This window comes from Syngnathoides biaculeatus, chromosome 6 (assembly GCF_019802595.1).
Source record: "Syngnathoides biaculeatus isolate LvHL_M chromosome 6, ASM1980259v1, whole genome shotgun sequence".
In the NCBI taxonomy this organism is placed as follows: Eukaryota; Metazoa; Chordata; class Actinopteri; order Syngnathiformes; family Syngnathidae; genus Syngnathoides; species Syngnathoides biaculeatus.
The window spans coordinates 17,789,802-17,811,198 of NC_084645.1; the positions used below are offsets into that span (position 1 = coordinate 17,789,802).

Below are 21,397 nucleotides of genomic sequence, written 5' to 3' on the forward strand. Positions count from 1 at the left end.
TTTAATCGTTATTTCACAATTGAAAACATTCCCTTTAAACGAATGTCTCACAAGCAAGAAGGATGGGTATTGGACACTATTTACTTTTTCTGCTGGTAGGAAATTATGCCTTAAATCTCCAAGATTAAATCAAGCATATATATGTGAAATTGAAATGGCATTATATTAGACGCAAGAGTTAATAGATGTGTTTCTTTGTTGTAGTAATTTAACAGCTAAGTATACGTTCTCCCCTCTCCGACGAACATTGGTATGACCCTGCCCATCTGTTCGCCTGGACTCGGAGTGATTGCCGTAGATTGGGACGGCCGGCGAATCGTCATGGCAGCGGTGCGAGTTGGAGTACGCCAACAAGTTTTGTCGGAAGTGTTTCATTGAACTTTGAACACAGCTCCCCTTTTTCTAATGTGAGAAACGAAGCCTCCCGACGATTCTCCGCTCCGAAAATGTCCCAGGGATGTACCGTTTCTGTGGAAGAAGTGCAGTCTTGGTGGGAAGTCCCCGCCATAGCACACTTCTGTTCGCTGTTCAGGGCTGCGTTCAACCTTCCCGACTTTGAAATCGAGGTAAATGAAAACATGTCTTTGCGCCAGCCACCCCGCTAGCCCCCATTGTGGAAATCAAGTGTAGTTTGTGTCAGCTTCTCTGTGGGTTTTCTCTGCGGTGGCGCTTAACGAACTATTAGCCACTTTACCTTAGCTGCGTGTGTTCTTTGAACTTCCACTCGTAAAATGTTACCACTCGGCAAGAAGCTAGCCAACTGATTAGCGACGCTAAAATCTCGAGTAACTAGGCAATCAGACGTCAATAAAGGTCACCGCAGAGACCAAGTTAAGATAAGATTCGCTGAATTAAGAGGGTTAACTATGAAATGTGGTGTGATCATGAGAGTTACGCGTTGCTGAAGAGAGGTGCTCGCTCGCAAGTTTATATTCGAGGTTAACGCTACTAATTGCTTCTGCGTTTATTAATAGATTGTTTATGTTGAACATAATCGTACTCTTAAAAACTGCAGTTTGGGGGCGATAATGTCTTTGCGCGTGTCTTCACAAGTTTGACATAAGCTTGATAACGATCACACGGAACAAGTGTCGGTATTTAGGTAACGTTTGTTCTCTTGTCGCTGCTTTATTGTGTCTTGTTGTTTGTTACATACAGTTAAGTTAATGGCGTGGGTTTTGGAGTTTATTGTCTTGGCAGTCGTGAGCCATCTGGCTCCGGAGCGAGACGCAGATGCTTCTCAGGCATTGTTTGCCCCCCCCCACTTAGGGACAGAGTAAGTTAGAGAGAGATGGAGACGTGCTCGCTGCTGTCGCTTTGAGAGAAAAGTCTTCATTCCGACATGTATACAGACAAGCAACATCATCAACACTTGGTTTTGACACACTTTGAATCAAAGAAGGATATCGTGCCCGTGACAACCAGGAGCGATCACGCGACGAGTTTATTGAAATTGTGGAAAGCGATCGCATGGTTTATAAAGCGTTCTTTTGGGCGACATCAACTCGTCTTTATTGTCCAACCATCTCACGCCCTGCGGGAGTGAAGACAAAAGCAGTTCCCAAAAATATTTTTTGTTTTTAAACTAGACAGATGGTGGAGCCAGTAGTGTTTGTATACGTTTAATACACGCGTCAGATGGTGAAGCCAATAGCGTCTATTTGCGTTTAATGCACAAGGTAAATTTAATCGCTTCAAACGTCTTTGAAGGAATGCTCAGAATGACTTCGTCAGGCGTCACTGTGACTTCAGAAAACACCGTACGTGTATAGTCCCCCCACCCCCACCACCCCACCCCCCTCAGTTCTGACGTCTAAATACAAGTGTTCAAGGTCTTTTTTCAGAGATCTTTTCAAGATCAACTGTTGCTATTAGACATGACTGTAGTGGAGCCACTGTTTATTAAACACCTGTAGACTGCTTTTGTACATCTCTTTTGGCCAGCTATATTCGTGCACTGTTCTCAATAGGAGTGTACTCTGTTTACCATTGCAATTTTTTGGTGTGTTTGCATTATAATTTTGCAATCATAAAAAGCTCTTTTGCGTTGAATAGTTTTAGAATAGCACTAATGAATACCAAAAACATTCACAAACTTTAGAACTGACATTTGCTTTATTATTTTCAAGTTCAGTATGATTATTATTGATGCAGGAATTGCAACACTACTATTTTCTTGACATTCTGACTCTGAGCTAAGCTAAAACCGCCCCTCCTGCCTTAAAGGTCAGAGTTGACCAGGATCGACCTCGTCTGACTTGAAACTTTGAATGTGATGAATGAAAATACTTGCCATATTGAGCGGGATGCGATTATAGATCATGTATTTCCTTTTGGATATAATGGAAATTTAAATGGTTGATTCCAGAGTCAAGGGTGTTAACCATCATTAAATGTTTATCTGTAAACGAAGTTTAAAGTGCCATGGACACGTAAAGCATGATTTTTTTTTTTAGTATTTTTTTAATGAAAAAAAGGCAGCCGGAATTGACGCATCCGTTTTTTCACCACACGTCATAATGTAGTATATGGATTTTTGTATTTCCCCACCACGAAAATCCTCTTGAGGCATTAATAACTTAATAAAGTACCTAAGTCAGGGGTGCTAAAAGTGTCGATGTGCGCAGCCGCGGCGTTCGTTGTTGTCGCTCGCGGCCGCGGGGGGTGTTGTTCATCGCCGCTTCGGAGGTGGATCGGTGGTTTGGCTGCGTGCAGGAGGAGACAGGAGGCACCCCCCACTGGCCAGTTACTTTGCCTGGCATGGGGCCTCCTGAGTATAGCTAATATTGCCCTGGTCACTTCACTCGATTGTGAGATGTTCTTTTCTTGAAAACAGCTTCCGTGTCAGAAGGGGCGTTGGAAAAATCTGAAAATCTCTCTTGTCCGTCTCCCATAGCAGGTGGCACAGCGTCTTCTCAATGGCAACTGTTCCAGTATGACATCTTTAAATTACGTTCCAGGCAATATGGCTGCCACTGGCATGGAGAGTGAGACTTCTGCAACTTTGCGCATGAATGACATGCTCGCCGCTCATTTTTTTCCGTATAAACATTAAAGTGAATAATATATGTAGTTTTCATAACATTTTAAAATGTATATAGGCATGTCCGTGGCACTTTAAGGAACAGTGTAAGTGTAAAATGTAGTAAACCGCTGTTAAATGGAAATGTTTTAAAACGGCTCCCCTTATGATATGACTGTAGGTAGCTTTGTTGAAGACAGGCAACCTCAGATGGGAGGGGGGAGTATGTGAACCCTTTGGAATTTTGAGGTTGGTGATCAATTGTAGTCCATACATTTCAACCACAAATTGAACAAAATTAACAGTATGCTGAAACTAATATCACACGAATAATTTAAAATAATGTAGAGAGTCAGAGGAGAAGGGAGGGCTATTCAACACCAGACATCCCAGGAATCTTAAACTGCAACAGTTTTGTTGAATGATCCAAAAATCACTTTTATCATTTGGCACGTCTGATCAGCAACTGCAGGAAACCTATGGTTGACATTGCTGTCAAAGGACGGTCCACAAATTTTTAATCCAATAGGTTTTACTTTATCCTCCTTGTACTGTGAATATTAACGGGCAATTTTCAATAAAAAACAGTTACAATATTAGTTAATGCAGACTGTTTATTATCGATTTATGATTTAGATGATCTGAGCACATTTTACATTTTATTACCAATTTTTAGAAATTTCAAAGTGTTCACATGCTTTTTCCTCCCACTGTAAACACTTTATTCATCACGAGGGAAATGACAATGTTATTTCTGCAGTATTTCACAATAACACGAGAATAGAAGCAACCAACATAGCAGGTTGTGGAAGGTATTGTATATTCTTCAGCTGCCTTAAAACTAAAGAAAACATGAAGTAAAACTAAGACAATACATTTTATAATCACCATTTTCATACATACCAAGTGAATAGTTGTAACTGGATTGAAGGTGAGCCTCTTTTCCCCAAGAACATCTGACTTTGCACATGTACATTCCATTCTTCTTTTATTGGTTTCAACATGGCTGTATTGTAGTTAAAAGCCAGGGAAGAGATGTGCGTGCAGCTTCTTTTGTACCCTCTACTCAACGATAAAAAAATACATCCCTAAACTATTACTATTCTCAGTCCAAAAAAAGCAACCTTATGCACTTTTACACAGCCATTTTAAAGAGTACCACCAAGAAGGAATATTCATCCATGCAAGACCCAGAAAAGCGGCTTTTCCTACTTAAAAAGATGACAGTGATAGTGATAAAAGATGCCTCAAATTCTTCAACTTGTTCACTGCCACTGAGAGCTATTGTATTCAAATGTCTATGTTAACATGGAGGACTGGCAGTGGTATTCGTGCTACCCCCCTTCCTAAGCAACATTGTCATTAGGCGTCATTGATTGACAATTCCATTTGCATCAGCGTTTATTGCAAAATTGCTTTTGGAATGCTGTTTATTAACCAATTTATTGTTTGTGGTAGTGTTTGAGCAAACACAAATAATAATAAATAAAATATCATAGGGGACTGAGTGGTATTGTCATCACAGTTTTTGAAACTCAGAACTACAGCATTCCTTGGGTACTGATCAATGTAAATTGCTGCTAGTTTGATATAGACTCCTGAGGAGCAACATTATTAGCTGCCTTTGTGGAATTAAAAAAAATGGACTGATCAGTTCAAACACCTCTGAAATCCTCCACAAATAAAATCATGAAAAAGCAATTACACACTAACACGACCTACTGCCCACAATCTTCTTTTCCTTTCGGCTTGTCCCGTTAGGGGTCGCCACAGCGTGTCATCTTTTGCCATCTTAGCCTATCTCCTGCATCTTCCTCTCAACCCCAACTGCCCTCTTGTCTTCCCTCACCACATCCATAAACCTTCTCTTTGGTCTTCCTCTCGCTCTTTTGCCTGGGAGCTCCATCCTCAGCACCACCAATATACTCACACTCTCTCCTCTGAACATGTCCAAACCATCGAAGTCTGCTCTCTTGAATCTTGTCTCCAAACATCCAACTTTGGCTGTCCCTCTAATCATCTCATTTCTAATACCTATCCAACCTGCTCACTCCAAGTGAGAACCTCAACATCTTCATTTCTGCTACCTCCAGTTCTGCTTCCTGTTGTTTCTTCAGTGCCACCGTCTCTAATCCGTACATCATGGCCGGCCTCACTACTGTTTTGTAGACTTTGCCCTTCATCCTAGCAGACTCTTCTGTCACATAACACACTAGACACCTTCCGCTAGCTGTTCCAACCTGCCTGCTTGCCGTTTCTTCACTTCCTTACCACACTCACCGTTGCTCTGGAATTTTGACCCTAAATATTTGAAGTCCTCCACCCTCGCTATCTCTTCCCCCTGTAGCCTCACTCTTCCCCCACCCCCTTTCTCATTCACACACATATTTTCTGTTTTACTTCGACTAACCTTTCCAGTGCATGTCTCCATCTTTCTAATTGTTCCTCTGCATGCTCCCTGCTTTCACTGCATATCACAATATCATCTGCGAACATCATGGTCCAAGGGGATTCCAGTCTAACCTCATCTGTCAGCCTATCCATTACCACTGCAAACAGAATTACGCATGCAGTACCACAGTTCCTCTCTTGGTACTCTGTCATAGGCTTTCTCTAGATCCACAAAGACACAATGTAGCTCCTTCTGACCTTCTCTGTACTTTTCCACTAGCATCCTCGAGGCAAATAATGCATCTGTGGTACTCTTTCTAGGCATGAAACCATACTGTTGCTCGCAGATACTTCTGTCCTGAGTCTAGCCTCCACTACTCTTTCCTATAATTTCATTGTGTGGCTCATCAACTTTATTCCTTTATAGTTCCCACAGCTCTGAACATCCCCTTTGTTCTTAAAAATGGGAACTAGAACACTTTTCCTCGATTCTTCAGGCATCTTTTCGCCCACAATGAGCTAACAAATAATGTTCCATGTGACAAAAATAACAAAGAAATTAAATCTATTCCAGCTGCATTGTGTAGTATGCGACAGGGTTTACATCACCGTAAAAAAGTAGTGGCCTGTTGTCCCGGTACGGTAATTGTGTTCTACATGAAACTGGTGCTATAATTGAATGTCTTTTTATTTTCACCATGTACAATGAGATTGACATGAGATGCCATATTTATCTGTACCTCTATTTAATATTTATTCAAATAATGAGGTTCAAATATTCCTTTTTTAATTTTAAACAATTTAAGAAGGAGTGATCATTGTGTAAATGTCAAATAAAATAAACAGGAAGTGCCCCAAAATGGAAAGACGTGCCCTGTAGAGAACCCCAAACAAACGGGAAATTACCCAAAATGGATAGGAAATGACCCAGCAGTGCTCCCAAATGAACGGGAAGTGCCCGAAAATGGATAGGAAGTGACCAGTAATGCTCCAAATTGAACAGGAAATGCCCCAAAATAAACAGGAAGGAACCCAGATTTGCTTGAAAAGGTACAGGAAGTGCTCCACATTAAAATGGATGTGCTCCAAAATTAACAGGCAGTCCCCGGAAGTGCCCAAAAGAGATTTTAAGATAAATTTGAATAGGAAATGTCACAGCAGTTCCCCAAAAATATCAGGAAGTGTCCCAAAATGAACATGGAGTGACCCAGAAGTACCCCAAAAGGAAAAGTAAAGGTTTGGTCATGGTTTGTCAGCAAAGTGGTTAATTTTTAGGTTCTATGGTTTAACTCTTTTTCACCACTTTGTACTCTCACGCAGGAAGACCTAATTAAATAAAACAAACATACCATAATTTCTCAAAAATAACGCACAATTTTTTCCCAGAATATTTTCAAAAAGTCAATAAGGTGAGGCCCGGTAGCTCAGTGGTTGGAGCACTGGTTTGGTAAACCAGGGGTTGTGGGTTCGTATGATGACAAGCTGTGGCGACCCCGAAAGGGACAAGCCGAAAGAAACTTACTTACTTTCTATTTTCAAAAAGTCAATAGAGCATGTTATATTTAGGTATGGATGAAAAAACACGTACAATCAAGTTGTATAGTCAAATACAGCTACATAGTGGTATAAAAGGTATACATATAAATTTCAATATTATATTTAATGTCTCATGTTACACATATTTATTACGGTAATGTGCGCCACCAACCTGAACTCTGACCACCTTGGTGGGGTGGAGTGGAGGAAGCTTTCCATTTAACAATTGTTAGCATAGCATATTGTTGCTACTATACCAAACATCAGAAACAACTGTCTGTGAGTTTGTTTTAACTTAAACGAAGACAAAAAATGTCGACTACAAGGGCTAGTTGTGCAATCGCTTTTAAAATACCGGAAGCAAAACAATGTGAGCTGAAACTATGTCAAAAAAAGGGATAGTGCACACAATTGAAATGCTCGCTTTTTTAAAAGTGCCCATTACACTAATTTCCCCGTAGTTTGAGCTTTCATTTTGATCGGGACCTGACCCTATGAAGAGCTGGTACAGATTGCAGCTGAACGGGGGCAAGGGCCTCCGCTGTTGGCACGGTGGACCTTACCCTCAAAATGCTGACAATAATGAGGAATAAAGGGAACCAAGACTCTTGGGATTCAAAAATGTTTCCTCACAAATGCCAGGGATGGCATAGAGGATGACAAGATAGGATCACCATTCATGAATGTAGGAAACAGAACTAGACCAATTCATCAATGATGAGTTTGACAGTGATGCACCAAAGGGTAGCTATGATTGATATTTTTCAGATTGGAGATGAGTCAGATGCTTCTTTTGAAGTCTTGGCCAAGGATGTGTAATGTAGTGAATAAACTGCACTATGCGCAAACGTTTTATGCGCAAATATTTAATGTAATTTTTTTTTCAAGTTAAACAGTGTTAAATAGTTTAAGACTGTAATATGGGTTATCAACAGTATTAATAAAATGTTATGCCATCGTTGAGCATTTATTTTAGTTCATTGAGGGATTCTGCTTTGACAATTGCAGGGACCAGAGCAAGCGTATCCTGTGGCCTTTCCCAAGATATATATATTACCGCTGCATCAGTACATGCAGAAAAAGTATTTTTATTAATGATTGTTGTACAGACGATATTTTTGAAAACCAATACAAGTATAAACAATAAAACTACAAATACAGATAGTTGCTAATATTTTGAGCCAATTAAAATTGGTGGTGCGGATTGTACATTGGGAGAAGGGTTTTCCTGGGTTTTTTTTTTTTTTTTTTTTTTAGGTCAACTTTGGGGGTGCGCATTATACTTCAGGACGCAATATACTCGAGAAATTACGGTACATGTGGACTAAATTAGACTCCCATTTAGCTGAAGCTGTGCGATATTTGTTCTTTTGTGATTTTGGTTGGTTTTCTACAACTGTATTTTTTTTTTTATGATCCAGTGTAGAAAGAAACTGAGTTGTATTTAATGCCACATGCCAAGAACAGGTGAAACCGGTTTGGCCACTGTCACAAGCGACACACTTTGCAATGACTTAATTTTACCTGGACTTGAACAACATGGGTTCACAGTTTTAATTGTAAATTTGTTTCAATGAAGTGAACAGGAACTGATTAGTCTTTCAATTCTGCCAGCTCCAACTGCAATCCTATGAATTGGTTTAAAGTTGGAATTGACCACGAATTGAAGGCAGGGAAATGTTTGCTTGGTAGAAATTAATGTCATTGGTTCTGAACGGAGTAAGGGGGAGTTGATTTTCATCTAGGTCTGAATGCATACTGTCAATATGTTGACATTCTACGGGTCCCTCTCTTTGTGGTCCAGGTAATACTTTTTGATTGCTGTTCTTCTGTGTCTGTCTGTGTCAGGGTATCGGTCTTCCTAGGCTGACATATGCAGCAGAGGCCAACATTGTGTTACTGTCTCTCTTTGGCAAATGTGCTTGACCACTTTGAGAGAGTTTTGTCAACAGTATGAATATACTGTATACAGTATGTAACTCCTCAATTTGCAAATACCTTAGTTTTCTATCCAATAGATATTTTCCAATTATTAAATCCAAATATAGCCCTGGTTGCCTGGTCCCCTTCTTTGGGGGGATGGGGTGGGGTTCCTGGTTGTCCACCCCACAACACTACGATGTCTTGCACAATATAAAATATCCATTAAAACAGCAGTATCAAATATTCTTCCTTACATTCCAAGTCATTTATATTCACATTCTAATTGTCTTGTCTCAATACCAAGGTTCATCTTAATAAATGTAAAGGTTATCCGACCCCTAAGAAACTGTTGTAAGGATACGTTATTTGGAAAAAAATGTAGTTAGTTGGAGGGAAAGCTTTTACACAGTACGTGGCTTTGCTTGTTGTTGACCTTCACGGTCAATCGGCTTAAGCAATTCTTTATGTATGCACAATATATTTGAACATTGTGGCCAAGTCGCCAACACACACCCTGTGGAACGGAGGAAGCTAAGAACAATCTCCCAAAGTGAACCGCATGTGCTCCGTTATGTTATTCGACCACTGTGGGACAAAAGACAGAAGTAGTTTCTCTGTCTCTTCTGGATGGCCAATTACGCCACCATAGCTTGGTGTTGATCAGGTGCTCTTTGCAAGATTTGTGACAGAGAAGAAGAGTTGTCCAAGAGCCAATTGTGCAGACACCTACAATTAGCAGGTGTCACAGTGAAACTGGTCCGTAATGCACTCTGTCACCATGGTCTGTATACATGGTCACCGCAGAGAACCACGTGGACTGCTGAGGAGAAAGAAAAGCATGTCAAAACTTGGTTAAAGTTTGCTGACCAACATTTGGGCAAACCAGTTAAATACTGGCAGTCTGCTTGGAAATTGAATAGTTTAGATGCCATAATGCACCCCATGTTTGGAGGAGAAATGGCAGTTCATCACCTTAAAAACACCATACCAAAAGGGAAGTGGGAACATGGTGGTTTGGGGCTGCTTTTTGGAGATTGGTACTGGTAACCTTCAAATTATAGAAGGACGAATGGGAAAATGTACTCATTCTTGACAAAAAATCAATTCCATCTATGAAGATGATGATGATGATAAATGAATCAAGAGTGGAGATTACAGCAAGGTTATAATCAAACCATGGAGTAAACATGGAGAACCAAGGAAACTCTCAATTGCTTTCACAATAAATAAATAAATAAATAAAGCTGCTAGAATGCTCCAGCCAATCACCTGACTTGAATCCGAGCTGAGACTCAAGGTCCATAAAAGAAGTTCAAGGAACCTTCAAGATTTGGAGCCAAAATCACACCAGAAAAGTAACACTAACATAATACTAGTATTTCCATACAGGAGGCATTTTTCATTGGTCATCGCAAACAAATGCTTATGTACAAAAACAAAAAAATACTAGTGGGCATGTTCAATACTTTTCCCTGTCATTCAAAATTATTACAACTTTATTTCTGAGCTTTGTGTGTGTTCGTATATATCGTGTGTGTGCATGTGTATATATAATTGTCAGATATATAAAGAATTTATGAGCAAATGATGATGGAAATTCATATTTGGGCCATCCATCTTTTACTGCTGATCCAAGGTTGTGTCACGGGGCAGTAAGTTCAGCAAGGACACCCAGATAAAGGGGACCAGAGAGAGTGTTTCAATTTCAGAGGGACTCAATTCACACTTCTCAGCTGCCTTGCTGGGAACGTCTATTTTTGGGTGCTGGAGAGGAATGTCTGTTGGGATGTCAAATCTCAGATTCAGGAGGAGCAGTGTGATTTTTGTCCTGACCTTGGAAGAGTGGACCAGCTCTCTACCCTCGGCAGGGTCCTCGAGGGTGCATGGGAGTCCATAAAATTACTTGTAGTTTAGTGACATCAAAGTGACATTGAGTTTTTTGTACACAGAATGACATGAACTGCAATCTTTCTGAGGTTGAAGTGAGAAGAATTTGGATTGTCAGTAAATTTAGGTCATGATTGAGTTCTCGTAATTTGGCGACAATGTATGCTTCATTATCGTGTATTTTTGAGTCTCCAAAAGGTCCCAGACTTTAGCGAGACTCCTTGGCAACACCGCTAATCTCCAGGAGATTGAGACGTCATAAAGACGTCTTCGCAACAAGTGGGGACTCGAATCGACATTACGTTGCCAACTCGAGGCTCGTGACATGCCCCCTTAACACTTTCCCTTCGCTGAGCTCCAGCCCCTGGCATTACCATGACTAAATACCAGATGGTGGGTAATTCTTTTCCTGCCCCCTCAAAGGTGGAGGCTTTTCACTCTGACTGGGTGCTCGCTGCTCCTTCTTGCTGTGTTTTAAGAGTTTTAATTTTTTTTCATCCTAGAAGCCCCCTGATTGTGTGTAGTTTGCTCCAATTAGATTCTGTAAATAAGCATCTGCTAGCTGTTTGTGAGTAGGTCTTTGTATGTGTTGTCTATAAGGCAAATGGATTAGCAGGGGGAGGGACAATAAAGCTTTTAAGTGTTCTGGAAAACGGATGGATGGGTGCGCATCCTCTCTTGAAGAATTAAAATTTTTAATTGGCATATGTTGCATTTAATTTCTAAGGCCTTATAGTCTAACTGTAATTAATTTCCTTTAGGATTTGGAAGGACAACACAATATTGCAACTGGGTGTTGATGAGAACCAATTGATCCATGCCACGGTGGTCTTGGACTATTTGCATGTGAAATGGTGGCAAATGCATTCTGACACAGTTCAGGTATGGTGAGAGACAAATTGAACCTTTATGTAATTCGTCTGGCAAATTGCAAATGGGGTAAGATTTATAAATGGCATTAGGGTGAAGAAACTGCAGTGTGTGTACATGGATGACCATTTGTCCAAGGAGAATAATCTCAACAAATCTACAAAGTACAGTGGGATATTTGTTTGTGTAATGTTTATAGATTGCCCTGATTATCATTGAAATGTTGTGCAAATTCCAATTTTGCCGTGTTCATTAGCACTTTCACTGTCTGAAGACCCCAAACTTTCTCCTGTTTATGTTATCAAGACAAAAACAAGAATACTTTGTTGGGTTTGTTGCCACCCTATTTTGTTTGCTGCATTAGGGAAAAGCTCGAGTCACGTAGCTTCAATATGGAATTGAAATACTCACTTCTAACAGCAGGAAAAAAATGCCACAAGAAAATTGCAGACCCCTCAAATATTAAACTCCAATATTCCTTTTACTTTCTGCCACTTGACAGTGACATGAAGACCCCCCTGCACTGCAAAAATGACCTATTCTCAAGGCAGTTCACTCATCTTCACATCCTTTTTTTTCTCAACAATTCCTCCCACTGAGACATCCCCAGCTCAGCTCATGTGATAGCCCGTGAGTCACCTACTTCTGACATTCTTCTTTCTACCTAATACTACCTGTAAAGTTTAGAAAAGTTCACACTGATGGCTTAAAAAAATATTTTGTATGTCTTTAATACTGCCTCTCATGTACAACATAGTGTTGGGGGGGCGCTTAATAAAAGCCTGCAGCCCCTCCCCCAGTTGAGACTGACAAGTGAGGGCAAGTAGTACAAGCATCAGATGGTTTCACATGGGGGAGGTACAGGGACACATACACTAGGGTTTGTCTCAGCCAGGCCTATTGTTGCAGCTCCCCATGGTTCCTTCTCTCTGTCTCCAGTCTGGGCGCGACTTTCCTTAAATGTTGCAAAGATACTTGGCTTCAGGTCTGCTTGTAATGCAGAGATAAGAGGGAAGTCATGTGAATGTAACCGAAATGGGTGTTATCCAAATAGGACGCCTGGAAAACATGGTAATTACATGTAATTAACCTACATTAGCTACTTTGTATACGTCTATAAACAGGAAATCAATAGGGGCCATAATTCTACACATCATATTTCGCCTAAACTTGGCTGGGAAGAAGGACTACAATAGACACTGACATTTTTCGGGATTTTTTTTTTTTAATATTGGCTCAGGATTGGGATCAGTCTGTGTAGGAGTGGGATTGTTTTTTTTTAATTTTTTATTTTTAATTTTTTACTTTTTTTAAATATACCAATTAGGATTGGGACGCAGTCGGATCACCCTCTGTGGGATTGGGAAGGAGTGAGAGTCTCCTTCCACTCCCTCACCAACTTCTAATGTGCTGTAAAGCCACGTGTTCATGATATGTGGTGGGCTATCGCTAGACTGCATTAAAGGGCGGGTGACATCCCTATAAACATTCTAAAATAGATAATGTAATGAAAAATACATATAACACTATTCAATTCAATGTCTATACGAGAAAAAAAAAGTGAGCGGAGAGCGTGTCATCCATGCACAAAGTTGCGCAATTGAGTGTCCCTCGGCATCCCAAGTGGTCGCCATATTAGTCGCGTCATCTGTCTTTGATGTCATCGTCACTTCCGCTGTTGAAAACGCGCAGTACCTGCTACTATGGAAGCCGAACAGCAGAGATATTTGGATTTTTTCCAACGGCCCTTCTGACACCGAAACTCTTTTCGAAAAAGACAACACAGCACAACCGAGTGAAGTTACTGGGGCAATATTACACTATTGTTTCGAGCCCTCAGGGCAATATTACACGATTGTTTTGAGCCATATTCAGATGATATGCCATCACGGCCAAACCGCATCCCGTCCGATCCACTAGCGCGGCAGAGATGAGCCATCGCGGCTCATCGCAGCCGGCCGGTGTGGCTTATGACAGAGCCGAGCGGTGCTGCTTTACGGACGCCACAGTACTCGATGAACACAGTCGAGAGCCGCCCCCGTCGCAAAGCCCGACGCGCAGGCTTCGCGGAAGATGTGACCGCCGAACGCAGCGCCTCAGCCGGTGTGGCTGAGTTTCGGCCCGCCGTGCTATAAGGAGGGGGTGGAGCCGAGCTATGTTGCAGGCTTAGTGAGACATAGTTGGCTGGGTGACGCGCACATCGACACATTTCATACGCGGATCTTTTGTTACGTTACGAGAGAGACCGATTACGTGGTCCCCCCAAACTATTATTTTTTTTAGTAGCTGTATACACACCTACCTGTTATTTGAAACCCACGAAGCTCTCGTCCTCTGCACCCGTGCAATCTATTTTTTACAACGAACAACGAGCTACCGTCCTGGAGGTTAAACGCGTCTGTCTTGTACGTCACTTTTTGCTACTTCTCGAAAAACAATCCCTGAGAGGATTTTCACAGCGGGAGTTCCAAAAAGCTGTATACGTCAAAATCATGTGTTGTGGTGAAAAAAACACATGGGACCATACTGGCTGTGGGGTTTTCATTAATAATATACCAAAAATCATCCCTTTGACGACACTTGAGCTTTAAAGTTCCATGTTCATCCATCTATAATGGAAATTCTTCTTCCACACCAGAGCCGTGCAGTGTTTCCACACCAGAGCCGTGCAGTATTTCCTTTATTTATGTTGTATTTTTCACTGGGACTCCTTTGTAACAAAACACAAGCACCACACCTAAAGATGAGCATTATTATATGATTTATAGGGCTTCCACTCACTAGTTATTTTAATAATTGATTTTGTGAGAAAGAAAGGAAAAAAAAAAGTTTTCTGGGACCCTTAACGACTCCATGTGAAGGAAAAGGTAAAATGATTAAAAAAAAAAAAAGTATGGATACAGTGAAAGATTTCCACATGGACTGGCCCCAAAGTCAGCATCAGCAGTGCTGGTTGTGAAGTACACAGTACTTGAATGTAACGGGTTGGAGAAATTAGTGTTGGGTGCTAAACTTCACACCCACCATTATGACTTTTCAGCAGTCCCTCACACAAATGTGTTGTCCTGCCTTTGATATGGTTCTGATACCACCTCCAAAGCCAGGAAATTGTCGATTCCACGTCAGAGCCGTTCACATAGAAGAGCGACAGGAAAAAGACTCCTTTGACAGGCAGTGTAAAAAGGGCTATTGACATACCCCAATATTGACTCAATTCATTCTTTGTTGGCTTTTTTTATGAGTAAATGGTGTTCAACACATTGATGGCGTCACTATCCTTGCCCTAAAGATAGCGTACGGAAGTGACTTTTTCATATAGGCTGAAGAGTAGAATGGACTAATCAGGCAAGTCAACCGGAAAGTTTTTTTTAAGATAGGGGTTCCCACACTTTTTTTGCACCGGCTGCCTTTTTTAGAGATGAAATTTTCAACGCCCCCTGCTTGCAAACATCATACCTTGGGAATAAACAAAAGAATGAACAGCAGCTGGGTGTAACTTCATAATGAAAAGTGTTCTTGGTAGTTTGTGGTAGCCCCCCGCACCCTCAGTTTGAAAATGTTGTTGTAAGCAGAATCACTCTCTATAAGCAGGTACACAAGAAAGTTGGTTCACTCTTGATCAAGAAATGTCATATCTGGAGGACGTAAGCGAGAAACTCTTCTTTGGTTTTATGGATGTTTGTCATGTGCTTACATGTGGAGGTGTTGTCAGGTGATGATTTTTGCAGGAGCTGTGTGTTAACTGAATAGGATTTGGTGTGGGAGAAAAATGTAAAAGAACCAAACTACAGTACTGGAAGACTCCTAATACAACAAACAAGTACCCCCCCCCCCCACTCCTGTTATCCCCTTTTCACTCTTCCAACTATAAGTGATGTGAACCCTAGTGTGGCTGTTAACAGCAGTGACATGGAACAGTCACGGTGATTTGACGGGCGCGTATATTCCCGCGTGCCATCGCACTCTCAAATCAGCAGAGTTGAGCACGAAAAATCTCGCGCCTAAAATTTGTTACGAGTAGAAATGCATAGATATTGAAAGACGTCGCTAATTTTGTGTAGTCTTGACCAATGTTCCCTCTAAATTGCACAATTGCACACTTGTTGCACACTTGAAGTCACATGAAAACCGAGCCAGCGCAGTGAACCCCACAGCCTGACGTCTTTTTTCTTTTAAACATGGAAGTACACAGTCCATGAGCTGTTGCTCAGCCTCCTTCGACTTCCTAGTTTACCTGACACCTCCCCCCTCCGCTCTTAAAGGGGTGATCTGATAATTTCAAACAGAACACACACCCGCAACTTTATATCTGCGGACATGACTGACCACACTCGTACATTTTTCAAATGTGTGTGACTGGATGGAAGCTGTGTGCCACGAAAGTAACTAGGGAAGCTAACCCACTAATATTACTGCCATAGTGAATGTGCTACACTGCTAGAGCATTGAGACTGCTGATACAAATGCTTGCCCTCATAACACCCGACATATACACACTGTAACACATGATCATCAAGCCATATCCTTTTCCTTTCACAGATTTCCTACACAATCGGGAGACTGTTGCAGATGTGTCACAGCAATTTTGATGTCTTTGGAATTTTAGCTTGTATGAGCTTATTTTTTAATACTTTTGATTAAAAATTGTCAGATAGTTGGAAAAGGGATTTCCTGAGGAGCACACGAATGAAAGCGTTGAGGAAATATATTGAGAGGTTTTACTGTAATTTGAAGGCAATTTTTAGCTTTTTTAAAGTTTTATTTAGGCGCTATGCAAAGCATTCCCAACAAAACTAAATTTCTCCAGAATTCCTAATCACAGTTTCAGAATTCTTGATCCACTCTACTTGTTTAAGTGGCCATTTCAACCAGACTCACCACTTTTCACATGCACTAGGCAAATTGACAGTCTCGAGTTTCCCATTCGTTGTGTGTGCTGAAGCAGCGTCAGTGCGTTTTGACATGACTCAGAGCATCACGTTAATTCAGAGAGCATCTGTCTGATAGAAAATTGTTCTATTCTGGAGCTTTGACTTTGTGCTGTCTAAAAGGTTCTCTAATGCAGAGAGCCTGGTGGAGTGATCTCTGAGTGTTATTTTGGCAGAGTTGTACTGTAAACAGCAAGGGAGAAATAGAGAGAAGCATAATAATTGTGATGTCCCACTATCCCGAATTTTGGGAAAATAGAAAAGCAATGTACCCAGACATCTCTGCTGGAGGCTTGCAAACTCCCTTGAAAACTCCCTGCTCAGCCATAAATACAGCTCAAAGTGTTCATTCCTCAAACTTGAAAGCTGTAAGCAAGAAAAAAAGATTATAGAGCTCGAGATAAAGAAGTTTAACTCAGAGATGTTGCCTTGAAATTAAGACGGGATACAGTGTTCCCCCATTATTACGTTCTTTACACCCCGAGTAATGGATGCAATATTAATACACACTGGTTACACTGTCAGAATGCATGCCAGCACATGTTTTAGAATGTATGTAAGCTCCCATTTGAGGGTGCTCACGAGGCAGTTAGGAACAATTGCATTTCACATGTGTAAGCACAGACTGCACGGTGGATCAGCTGGAAAGCGTTGGCCTTTTCGTTCTGAGGTCCCGGGTTCAATCCAGGACCCACCTGTGTGCAGTTTGCATGTTCTCCCCGTGCCTGGTTGGGTTTTCTCCGGGCACTCCGGTTTCCTCCCACATCCCAAAAACATGGAACATTAATTGAACACTCTAAATTGCCCCTAGTGTGATTGTGAGTGCGGCTGTTTGTCTCCATGTGCCCTGCGATTGGCTGGCAACCAGTTCAGGTTGTACTCCGCGTCCTGCCCGTTGACAGCTGGAATAGGCTCCAGCCCTCCCCGCGACCCTTGTGAGGATAAGCGGCTAAGAAAATGGATGGATGGATGGATGGATGTGTAAGCACAACAAGCTTACATTACCCCACATGCTGCCTGTGTAGGCTGGTCATTACAGACAGTGTTGTACACATTCATGGTGTCACATTGAAAATCAAATTATCACACCACAGCAAACAGAGTAGCACAACTAGCAAAAAAAAAGTGACTCACGAAATAATTGACATAAAACTTGCACTTTAAATGCTATTTACATACAACATGCTTTGCGACACTCAGCACATCCATAGTCCCGCAAAACATGCGGGGAGCATCTAAATATCTGTGCAAACATATTTATATGTGTGTAGAATATATATACACACACACTGTTGAAGCCAGTTTACAACCACTGCAAAAACACATTTCATATCAGACTAAATCTGTTTCAGGTCAGTGAGGATCCCTACAATTACTTAATTTTAACTGCCACAATAATGAGAGGGAAAATTTCTGAGAGAACTTTGTATTTTCTTCAAGGTCATGTGAACTAATACAGGACCAATGTTGGGAAAGTTCAAACTTAAATTAATTAAAAAAATGAACTACTTCAATACCCCAAAATGAAGTCCTTTAGTTCAAAGTATATACACAGGGTGTCCCCAAAAAGATTTATACACACTTTAAATAATTGTAAACTTATTATAATTTAAAGTAAAAGAATGTACAAATATCATTATGAAGTGCTTATATATAATGCAGGCACACACATTACTGATTGGTGGAGGCACAAAGCGGGGTTCAAATCCCTGCCCTGAATGTGGGGTTTGCATGTTCTCCCGTGCCTGTGTGTTTTTTTTTTTTCTCTGGGTTCTGCCGTTTTCTCCCACATCCCAAAAACATCCCTGGTAGGTAAATTATGAAGATTCTAAATTCAATGTATGAATGAATGCCATTGATTTTCATTGTACCACTGTACAATGAGATTGGAGAAGTTCTCCTGTATCAGTGCATACATAAAAACAAGTTAAAAATAAATAAATAAGAATATTTTTATCATACAAAGTAAAGAAAAAACGCCCATAGGTGTGAACTTGAGTGCCAATTGTTTATATGCACTCCGATTGGCTGATGATGAGTTCAGGGTGTTAACCCGCCTCTCGCCCAAAAGATAGCTGGAATAGGGTCTTGTAGGCCCACAACCCTTTTGGGGATAAGTGGTACAACAATGCATGGATGTTGTTAGGCTAAGCGGTACAACAATGGATGGATATTGTTAGGCTATACATCCATCTTCTTAGCTGCCTATCCTCACTAGGATTGCAGGAGTGCTAGAACCTATCCCAGCTGTCAACGGGCAGGAGGCAGGGTACACCCTGAACTGGTTGCCAGCCAATTACAGGGCTCATAGAGACAAACAACAGTCGTGCACTCAATCACACCTAGGGGCAATTCAGAGTGTGCAATTAATGTAGCATGTTTTTGGGATGTGGGAGGAAACCGGAGTGCCTGGAGAAAACCCACGCAGGCATGGGGAGAACATGCAAACTCCACACTGGCGGGGCCGGGATTTAACCCAAGACCTCAGAACTGTGAGGCCAGCGTTTTACAACTGTTCCACCGTGCCGCTGATGACCGGGATAGGACCCTGCATGCCCGCAATCCATGTGAGGATAAGCGGTATAAAAATGGCTGGATGGATGTTGTTCTGCTATTCCCTTCAAAATACTGTCATTTTGTTTCTCCAGTGTTGCCACCTATTCAGCCTACACTAGTAGCTAGCTGCAGCTTTCATCCTACAAGCTACCCCCCCCCTCCCACCCGGGAATTTTGCTTTTAATGGCCAAACAAAAACACCCAAGACCGTATGGCAGGAACCATGATGATAGGACACTGGTAACTGTACATTCCTTGCAGTTCTGGCTGACTATAGTTACAAAATAATTGTTCAACTTTTATCATCACAGTGTGATTGTAGTGTTTTAACTAAACATTCTGACGCAATCATAGTTTTTCTCATCCTTTATTACAATTGTGCTGTATTGTAAAAGAACAATCTCTCAGATTTATGTAGTATTCCTGGATGCACCCTGGACACTCATGCAGCTGTGCCTGCCTAGTTTCATTATGAAGAGAGAAATTGGAAATGCAGCAGGTGTACATTTTTCTATTCGCATGTCCAACCTTGTCCCTCTATTGTTCACTTTTAACATTACTGTTGATTCTTTGTACAGTCCAGAAAACGAATATCGCAGCACACCAAAGTAATATGAAGCCCTGCTTTGTAATGCGTTTACCCAATAAGAAAAGCACTTTTAACTAGTAATTTTGTTTTTGTTTTGTTGGTGTTTTGCGAGTACTGATTTTTACTTCATTTTGTGTCAAGGAATTGGAGAAAGCTCTTTCAGAGCAGGACTTGAACTTCCTTGGGGACCTTATTGCTTGTCTTCTGCAGGGATGTTACCAGCGCACTGACATTACGTAAGTTGCACATTAAAAGAAGTGAAACTTATCAAAGTAATTTTTGAACTGGCCACTTCATCACAGTTCTGAGGTCCCGGGTTCAATCCCGGACCCAACTGTGTGGAGTTTGCATGTTCTCCCTGTGGCTGTGCTGGTTTCCTCCGGGCACTCTGGTTTCCTCCCACATCCCAAAAACATGCAACATTAATTGGACACTTTTTTTTATTTTTTATTTTTATTACATACATACATTGTGCCCTTAAATTCCATGATCTAGGAGCTTTGGCAAGAAATTATTTTTTAAATTTTATTTTTCATTATTTTTTAATTTTAATATTTATGAAAAACATTTAAACATTTTATTTTTATTATTAATTATTAAAATTATTCACCAATGCAGTGACTCACTGAAGAGTCAGAATTTACTCTGTAGAGGTTGACAAGGTCTGTGGCAAAATTACAACATAACCTTAGTAGTAGTAGTATACTTTATATAAATTCTTCAGTTTGAAAGGTCAATATGTAGCACTGAATATCACCCCAATACATTGAAGCGTGAATTACTCGATGGGATTTACCTTTGTAATACTGTTTACTGAATGTGGGCAAGAACCATAGTGGTACCAGTGGACTGATACACAGAGAGGCAAGAATGATCCGGTTTTTCCACCCAGTAACAGTAGGACAACCGGTTTTATTTGACTGGACAGGCGCTGGCATCCTGGGGGTGACTGCTCACTACTGGCCTTTCACAGAGCTGCCCTTTTCATCCACACGTGTTAAACGCTCTGCCGGAGCGGGGGAAGGTGGGAGGGTGGGTGTTGGTGAGAACAAGGGACAGAAAAGAAGAGAGACATGGGCTTCATGAGGAGGGGAGCCTACAGCTGTGTGAAAAGTGCACCCTGCTCTTTCAAGATTAGCCATTTGTTTCTTGTCTTCTTTCTCTACATTGCAAAGCTCCTCACAGCCGCTTCGAGGCCTTGTTCAGTTCTTCTGACTTGGAAGTAAAAGGTCCCGATTAATCGGCTGGGCGCAAACCATAACATTTGCGAGACAAAATGTTTTTTTTTAGACTTCAGAGGTCCTTCTGCTGCTACAATCATGAGTTATATGATCAATAAAGACAAGTGAGTTTGTTCCCGACTAAACCATGTAAGCCCAACCCATAAGATTACCTCTACCTGTATCAAAGATGAGTTTGTGCGCTTTGGATCATTCCGCTGTACTTGAAAGATGATGAAAAATGTTCAAGCTAAACAAACACCACTAGCCAATCTACAGCTGGCAAGCTTATGGATGGTTAGCGCGAGAAGGTAACATGCAGTCTACATCCTCACTCCTACTAGTCATGAGCTTCAGCTGGCATCATCCTGAAATACGCTTGACGCTGGACATAATTGTTTGCACAACGTGTACTGCTTTGTAGTTGGTCTTCTTACTTTAAGACCCTTGTGGAAATTACTTTTCAGAGAACGTG

General features: G+C 41.2%; 1 protein-coding gene across 1 annotated transcript in view; it reads left to right on the forward strand.

The window, feature by feature from the left end:
* The first annotated feature begins 283 nt into the window (after window positions 1–283).
* LOC133501829 (chromatin remodeling regulator CECR2) overlaps window positions 284–21,397 on the forward strand; it is a 41,795-nt gene continuing 20,681 nt past the window's right edge. The window contains exons 1-2 of the mRNA XM_061821866.1: window positions 284–566; window positions 19,844–19,938. Coding sequence (XP_061677850.1) covers window positions 447–566; window positions 19,844–19,938 — 215 coding nt within the window. The 5' untranslated portion in view covers window positions 284–446. The remainder of the gene's footprint in view (window positions 567–19,843; window positions 19,939–21,397) is intronic.